The sequence below is a fragment of the Poecilia latipinna genome, unplaced genomic scaffold (assembly GCF_001443285.1).
Source record: "Poecilia latipinna isolate Pla-1442-1.1 unplaced genomic scaffold, P_latipinna-1.0 Scaffold1170, whole genome shotgun sequence".
NCBI lineage: Eukaryota > Metazoa > Chordata > Actinopteri > Cyprinodontiformes > Poeciliidae > Poecilia > Poecilia latipinna.
The window spans coordinates 205,593-214,312 of NW_015113786.1; the positions used below are offsets into that span (position 1 = coordinate 205,593).

Genomic DNA, 8,720 nt, shown 5'->3' on the forward strand with positions numbered 1-8,720 from the left:
GAAGCATTCAGAAATTTATTTTTTCCAGAGCTGTTGTTATTTCACCATTTCATTAAAAAAAAAAAAAACTGTTTAATTTCCTTGACTTTGCGTAAAATTCTGACTGGCGCTCTATATCTTTCTTTACAGGTACAAACGGACTGTAACCTGGAAACATTCCTATTCTGTTGCAGCTGTATGCTGGCTTGTTGCAATACCATTGAGTTTTACTCCCATGTTTGGATGGCATAAAGACCCACCTGACTCTGCTAATTCTACAGTTGTCTGCCGGTTCATAGAAGTGATTCCCATGTCCTACTTGGTTTACTTTAGTTTTTTTCTTTGCAACCTCATGCCTCTGTTGGTGATGATTGTTTTGTACAGCTGTATATTCTGTTTTATTCATGGAAGACTGAAAGAAAAACCTGGTAATGGTGCTCAAAATCATTCACACATATACCTTCAGAAAGAAAAACAGCTTGCATCGTCTCTGGCTCTGGTCTTGACTCTTTTTGTGGTTTCCTGGCTCCCTATTCACATTATGAACATCGTGGATTACTTTCGTGGACCAGACACTGTACCATACAAAACTTTCTATGTTGGCATTCTGCTTTCACACGCTAATTCAGCTGTCAATCCAGTAGTGTATGCATTTAAAATAAAAAAGATCAAGACAGCTTATGTGAAGATTTGGAGACAGTTTGTTCTGTGTACAGCAGAAAATAAAGGCTCTTCAGTGAGCCAGACAACAGAAAACGCCAGCAGTAACATGAGAAGTGGTGAAAATGAAACAACGCTGATCTAACTTTTTCAGTCTGTTTCTTTGTGATGCATGTCACTGAAATACAGATTTTATCTCAAGATTTGAAAGAGCTGTATAAATTGCATAGAATCCTTGTTTAATAATTAACTGCAGCTTTTGTTGTCTCTGTTTTCATTTTCTTCATTTTTGTGAACCAGGTGATCTTTGCTGAGCTGTATAAATAGCTTGATGATTTTTCACTTAGTTCTGATTATTTCCAACTTATTTGAAAAAGGACAAGACATGAAACAATGTCAGATTTAAATAGTCATTGCCATTTTTAGACCAATGCTGATAAATCAAACTATAATGAATTAACTTCTTCCTCATTGTCATGTTTTCATTAAATGTTTGTTTTTCAAAAGGAATTACTGTTCGTCTTTATTTCTGATTATGTATTTGCATCAACAGTGTGGAAATTATGTTGGGCTTTTGTTTTTAGAAAGGGGTGAGCTACTTTCACTGATACTTTCACTGATACATTTATGCAGTAAGTGGAGAAACAGCAGGATTTGTAATACATGCTGGACTTTTCTGAAAAGCAATATACAATTTAGAATTTTCAGAAGATAGAAAGATCTAATGTGACTCTGAGGTCTGTTTTATAATACATGGAGGACTTTGCATAATAATATACTAGTTAATTTAGCTGCAAATATGACATTTTTCTAAGTTTAAAGACACCAAGTTTAAAGACACAATTATAAATGACTTAAATGCACATGGAAAATCTAACTTTGTGAATAAAAGCATCGATCTTTAAACAAGATAAATAACATCTTCATAAACAATCAGTATCATAGAGGTCTTGCATTTAGCTGTCATGAGTTTTATAGAGGACAACGCTACAATTAGCCTTTTTGGAGGAAGTGAGAATATATTAGCAAATCCCCCACACAACACAAATACCAATGGAAAAAATTGGCAAGATTGGTTTCAGATAGCACGACAGTCACAGACTATTTAAAGGTGTAAGAGGAACAGTCAAAGTTAACCACTTGTTTTGCATTCTGTAGTTATCATTTATCAAGAGAACACGCAATTAACAGTACCGGTTCTGTTTAATGTTCTGGAACATTGAAATGTTGAATGTTCTTTGTTTTTAAACATCCAGCCGTCTATCCGTCTGCCCATCCATCCATCTTCTTCCGCTTATCCAGGATCGGGTCACAGGGGGTAGCAGCGATTTTAAACATTCAACGTTCAAAATTAATGCAACAAGTGTGTATGGAAGTCTAAACCTCAGGTTTTGCCACAAGCAGGGGTCCAGATCACAGCATCATGTTAAATGAGCTATAATGTGGATCTTGTCTATGGAAGTTCTAAAACTTCCTCTCAGCTTCCCTGTCAATACTCAATCTTTCAAAGTGGGAGTCTGGTAAAGGTCTATCAACTCAATTCAAAAATACTTTATTAATCCTAAAGGGAAATTAAGTTACTGTTTTAGTCTTTTTTCAGAGTTGTCATTGATTCTAATGGTTGGATATCCTGTAGCAGTCAGCTTTACAGCAGATCTGTAGAGCAGTGTTTCCCCTGCTTCAGCACACATGATTTAAATAGTTGATTAACAGGGTTTTGCTGAATTGCAATCATCTGCATGGGGTGGGTTGAAGCAGGGGAATATCATGCAGGTCAGTGTGCCTTGAGGACCAGGGTTGGGAAACACTGCTGTAGAGAACTCCACACCTCAGTCTTCTGTTGTTGTTCTGGACTTGTTTGAGCCTTATGGCCCCTTACTCCCTGACATTTCCCTAATATTGAACAATCAGGGAAATCTGACATTTCACATTGTTATATTGCTAACAAACCTTTACTTTGGCTCCACAATGAAGTGTTTTTGCTTGTTTGTTGGATTATCTTGCTTTTATTCTTATAAAGCATTTTGAATTACCCTGTTGCAGTAAATGTGCCATACAAATAAATGAGCCTGCCTTATCTAGACTCCACAGTAATGTGTTGAGATTATTTTTGCTGGAAGCTAAACAAGTAAAACATCATAGAAGAAATAGAGAAAAAGCAGAATTGTTCATAATTTACAACTACAGCAAGATGTTGCCATTTAGGTTTATTTACATTCAAAATGGAAACATTTAAATAAAGGTTGTAGTTGAAATCATCGTTTGTAGCCACTTAATGTGCATACAAATGTTTTTTCTCTAAGTAATTGTAACAGGAATGTAAGAAAGTAACATATCTACAAAACACTTGAGTATGCTTTGGTGAGTAAGTTTTACTCTTTCAATCACTTGGAGCAAGAAGGTGCGAGACTGATCATCAGTGATATCGTCAATATCTTGGCAGTTATCATAGTCTGAATTGGGAAAGAAAAGGAGTAGCAATGATCAGAAATAATCACATTGCTATATTTATTTCAATACATAGAGTTTTCCTTGGTGTAGGAGTCTCACCTTGGTCTGCATTTAAGACCTGTGGTTTGGAAAAGCGAACACACTGGACCTGCATCTCAAACTCCTTCAGTTCCTCTTCAGTGATGGTCGTTCTCCTACCTGGTGAAGATGTGGCATAAAAGAAAAATGGTGCAATCTGTTTAACCAGTATCCTGCTTTGGAAAAGTTGTCAGTCAAAAAATATTGCAATTTTACACAATAATGTAGCAAAACTTGCACAAAATGGTAACAAATTAGAAAAGGAACTGACAAAAATTGATTCATGCTCATCAAGGTTGCTAGAATAGTTTTGTGCTTTGAGCAAACAAATAGGAAGGATGAAAAAGAATTCTCTTAAAGCAAGATTATTATATATTTTCCAGGCACGTTGTGCCATTTTATACCACAATCAAGTTTCTATATTTAGTTGTCTTTAGTTGTTATATCAAAAACAAACTAATATCACTTCACATCTTAGCAGTATTTGAATTGGCCTCTGCAAAAATGTTAGGTTTATTTACATTCAAAATGGAAACATTTAAATAAAGGTTGTAGTTGAAGTCATCAGTCAAAAATATTAAATTTTTATCTGTCAATTTTTAAATGTTATTAACACAGGCTATTATGATGCCTTTGATTTTTATATGGTTTAACTAATAATACTTCAGACTGACCCCTGGAGCCCTATTGATTTAAGGTGAGGGGACACATTTTACTACTGAACCATCTACTGTTGAATTTCAGAGATCTTGTCCTGCACAAGAAACCAAGCCATATCAGCAAACCATCATGAGTCACCAGATTTCTCCCATAACACGGGCAGGAGGTTCACCAAAGTTCTCACCAATTTAAGTTATTTAGTGCAACAGAATTTACATGTAAAGTTCTAATATTTTAGATTAAATAAATTTGTTATCCTTACTGAGTAATGAAACAGTGCTCAAAGTGTCGTTGGACTTTACCACGATGCAGTCAGAGCAGCTGGTTTGCAGCAGAACATCTGGCTCACCAACTGGAGCATCTGTTGAAAACAGCGTGAGGTATTGTAATGCATTTTAAATTAAACTTCATCATTATAATTTTAAAGTTGCATCAAAGTATACAAAACATACTGTAACAGATTAACCTGAATTCTAATCACTATGTGCAATTTAAATAATTGTAGCATATCAATTATGTGTTTTCTAAGCACATATCAGAAATTGTTGATATGAAACAACAATTTTAAAATTGTTGTGAAAATACAACAATTTCTGATATGTGCTAATGTTTGCTTATCTTTTTTTATATTCATGTTATTTGAAACATCACTACAGGAAATGTGACAGAGTTTGGAAACTGATGATGAAACACCTATGAAACAGCTTCTTACTTTCACTGTTGACTTCAAATACTTTGTTGTTTTCTTGAAAAAAATCCTCTGTTTCACTGAAGCAGAAGCCATACCTGGAGATGATTTATTTCAACATTTAACATAAAATACAAAAATCTAATATTTTACTTAAAAATGCAAGACAAAATAAAGATTACTCACATTTTAGCCTTAACCGTAGCAGTATAGAGGTTTGGCGTGCCCTTATGAGTAATGTCTACAGCAAGACTTGGCCAAAATATGCTGTTAACTAGCAATGCTGGCAAGCAGGCCTCTGTTGATACAGCTATGTAATGCCACCTCCCAGACAACTAGAACAGAAGAACATATGTATTTGTGAAAAACATTCTAAATTCTTAAGAAAAATGTGTTACTCTGTATTTTTTATTTATTTATAAGAAAAAAATAAATCATTTGGAAAATGCAATTTCACTTACCTCTGGACGTTTCTCGACTGGCTTTGCTAGTTTATCACAGGTCAGAGGCGCAGGCTGACCCACTGAGACAAAACTCAGCACAACAGCAACCCAAAGAGTCTTCATTATGGATCTTCAGCAGGTTCTTCTCAAACTCCACACAGGTCTGCTTTTTAAAGTTGCTACTGACCAATTATTGTTCCGGTACCTCCAACCACCCCTTTGTCAGTGACAGTAAATGCATCCCCCCCAATTTTACCCTTCCCAGTCTTTGTGTTTGCTGATCAAATAACCATTTGGTCTGTTTGCAAAGTCAGTGACACTGCTACCAAACACTTCTCTAATGTTTCTTTAATGCTTTCACAATCCTTCACTAGTATCTTCAATATATGAATTTTTCTGACACATCGCTTCAGCCTGGTCTTAATTTCACTAAACTTTATATTTGCCACAGGATTTGCAACTGGGGTTAGAGAAATCCAGATGTTGTGGAGGGCTTTGCTGCCTTAAATAGCTTCAGTAGAAATCTTTCTGTTACCGTTTTTAAAAACATTTTTCTAATGTCATTTATATTCTGATGGGTGTTGAATAACTGCTAAAGTTACACTTTTTAAAAGTAATACAATTTTAAAACCTATTTGTGACATTCACTATATTGCTAGTATTGCTCATTTTTAAATGTCACTGTCTAACCAGTGTTAGAGAGCAGCTTACACATTGGCTTATTGACATTCTCTGACAACATAAAAATATAATCTGAAAATGTACACATATTTATATTCTGCCACCAACATGAGCCAAAAACATGCCGTTAACATATGGCTGAGAGCAGTGAACTCTAGATTAACTCTGTTCACCAGCGGTTCAGGGTTATTGATCTGTGTGGTCCTGCTGCTCTAAAAACACAAGGGTAAAATAATAAAAAAAAAACAATTTGGGCAGTTAATAATACATATTTCCTCAAGACATCCTTATTCTCTATATCAGTGTTTCCCAACCCCCTGGTCCTCAAGGCACACTGGCCTGCATGTTTCTGTTGTTTCCCTGCCTCAAGCACACATGATCTCAGTTTATGACTGCAATTTTGAAGCATACTGTAGTTTGAAACCAAAATAATACTTATTTTTTGTAAGTGATTGGTAGATATGTGGAGAAAGATGTCTAAGTTTAAGTTTCTGCCCCGGGGCCATGTTGATTGCTTATCCACCTGTGGTAGCATTGACGGTGCCTTCTTCAAATTGCACTCACAGAAATATTTAATCCTAACTTTTAAGATTTATGTAATATTATTACATAAATTACATATTATTACTACAAACTTCGATTTACTTCCACATCGATATGTGGCACAAGGAAGCTGGGATCGAACCTTCTGATCACTAGACGACAACTCTACCCACAGGGACATAGCGGCATATCCGTCACATGGACCGGAGTGCTGGGGAAAGTGCATCCTCTTCTTCTATTACCCTCTTAAGACAGATGGCAGCCAACTTACAGGGACCTTACTTCCACCTACTGGTGCAGGACTTTGTGTCTGATTCCCCATTTCACTTCTCATAACTTCAATGAAAACCAAACACATAAAATTTCAGTACCAGAAACTTGTTTAACAACTTTAATTATCTAAACTTTGTTAGTATATATTAACTAATTACATTCAGTACCTTCTCGAATTGATTCGATTATGTAAATAATAATTAAGTTAAAGGCATATAACATGAGTTTTTAAATAAAATCAAACAGATGTAAATGCATAAAAATTTACTCTGCCGTGAATCATTGCTGTGAGTGTGCAGCAGTCTGTGATTTATTTATTGGCCTCTTCCTTTACTGATATATTTTAACATTTTAGATCTTTAAATCTCAGTTTACTACCGATATCACAGAGTTACACTCCTGATACTCAAGCTATAATTTCAGGTGAGTAGTGGTGGATTTAAAAGGAAAAACAATGTCCCTTCCCGTTTCTGGCACTTGTGTACTCTGACCCAAGTCAAATACAGAACAGCAGTGTACATCCTGTTCATTTAGCTAAATGTTTAAAGTTTAACTATGAACCTTGATATAGGTTCAAATGGTGTTTGCAAGGGTTGCTGTCTTTTTTTTAGCAGCTAAGGTTTGTAGGTCGGATTACAGAGTTTTTATTTGATAAACTGAACTGAACCAGTTCTGCTGGTGTCCATATGGTTATGTGTATTTGCTATATGTTACATTGTGATCTTTATTGTTATGTGTAAAAAGTTACAGGCTTCCCCTGTCTGACTCCCGCTCACATGTGATAGACCTGTCATGTGGGCAGGGGATGAGGGGGGCAGCAGGACAGGACCGGAAGAAGAGGGAGCTTGGGGGTGTTAGCAGGAAGCTAGTTCGGTGGAGCGCAACGGTTTGTTGGAGGTGTGACCTGCGGCCTCAGAAATAGCGGCTCGTTTCTAATTACTAATAAACCCGTTTGGCGGGACTACATCTGTGGTGTTCTGGCGTCATTGCAATACTACGAAATCTAAATATATTTTAAATGGACGTAATCTAATTAATCTACATAATGTCTTTCACTTGGTGATAGAATTACTAACAAAGGAACTTTTCAGTCATATTCTAAATTATGGGATGAGTCTGTATTTGCTGAATATATTTGCCTTAATATAGCAAACAATAAAGAGGCGGAAAAAACTGTTTTGGGTCTGGTTGGAGCAGTTGGTGAGTAGAGTGACCATCGATATTACTGGATTCTACAAAATGTGGCTTAAAGATGACATGCTGACGTTTGGATATGTAAAAATATATATTTTCTTTGCATATAAATCTATAAATAGTTTGGTTTCTGCCAGTTTTGTAAAGATACAAGAGAGAACAAAGCAAATTTCTCTTTTATATCGATCAATAATTTAATTGAATTGTCGCTGTAAGAGCCATGGTTTAAAATTTAACAAACTTTGGCTCTTTATGCTTTATGAAATATTTCATCTGAGTATCACCACGTTCTACAAACAAATGATGCAATGATGTTCAGGGAAAATGTAGAAAAACGGGGTGTCTGTATAATTTTTTTCTCAGTCGGTGAGCTTACCGTCACACGCAGACTCGTTGCGTGTGACGGTAAATAACCAATAATATTGGTTATTTGTAGCTCAGATAACCAATAAACAGAACATCCTGTCCGTTGGAGATTTGTTTGTGAAATTTAATTTTGCGATCATTAGGAAGGAACACTCACGATGGTTAATTAGCTAATTTAAACACCTGTTCTCCTGATTATCTGTCAGAAATGTAGGTCGCCTTATTTTTGTGTTAACCTTTGTGTTCCCCCGGGGTGTTTATTTATTTATTTTTTGCCCTTATCCCTTGTGTTTACAAATGGGGTCCAACTGAACCCACACCCATATCACTTGTATCAGTTGCCTCAGTGCTCACACGCACAAGGGTTAATTGAACCGAAATACTCCGAACTGCGCAGCAAGAGTGTATGCTAAGGTGATAAAAGTTAAGCTAGCATAGCTAACCTTCTCTCCACTTTCTTTCTTTTTTAATTAAAGCTTTTTACTGACCTTTAAAACTTGTGTTGAAGAAGATTTTAAGTTATAGTATATTTTTGGGAAATATCTCTGGCTCAATCTTCTTACAGATCCCAGGTTCTCCCGGCGGACCGCGTGTAGCCACACAGAAAACAACAATGAGTGTTGACGTCACAGAATTACAGAGTTTAGTCCAATAGAAGACAACGTATGAAATTACAACAGAAACTGCAGAACAACAGAGACATA

At 35.9% G+C, this 8,720-nt stretch overlaps 2 protein-coding genes across 2 annotated transcripts in view; one reads left to right on the forward strand and one right to left on the reverse strand.

The window, feature by feature from the left end:
- Positions 1-2,958, forward strand: part of LOC106960250 (adenosine receptor A1-like) — an 8,760-nt gene extending 5,802 nt beyond the window's left edge. The window contains exon 2 of the mRNA XM_015053240.1: positions 130-2,958. Within this exon, the coding sequence (XP_014908726.1) occupies positions 130-784 (655 nt within the window). The 3' untranslated portion in view covers positions 785-2,958. The remainder of the gene's footprint in view (positions 1-129) is intronic.
- Positions 2,788-5,170, reverse strand: LOC106960247 (uncharacterized). Its single transcript, XM_015053238.1, has 6 exons — positions 4,978-5,170; positions 4,703-4,851; positions 4,541-4,614; positions 4,091-4,189; positions 3,190-3,288; positions 2,788-3,092 (listed from the first exon to the last, which is right to left on the reverse strand). Exons 1-6 carry the CDS (start codon positions 5,080-5,082, stop codon positions 2,938-2,940), a joined length of 681 nt encoding a protein of 226 aa, XP_014908724.1. The 5' UTR covers positions 5,083-5,170; the 3' UTR covers positions 2,788-2,937.
- Between the last annotated feature and the right edge of the window lie 3,550 nt (positions 5,171-8,720).

Coding starts and splice junctions, on each gene's coding strand:
- LOC106960247 (XM_015053238.1), bottom strand. CDS start 5,082: ATGAAGACTCTTTGGGTTGCTGTTGTGCTGAGTTTTGTCTCAGTGGGT. Junction 4,852..4,977: donor CAGTCGAGAAACGTCCAGAG/GTAAGTGAAATT, acceptor CTTCTGTTCTAG/TTGTCTGGGAGGTGGCATTA. Junction 3,093..3,189: donor GGTCTTAAATGCAGACCAAG/GTGAGACTCCTA, acceptor TTCCCAATTCAG/ACTATGATAACTGCCAAGAT.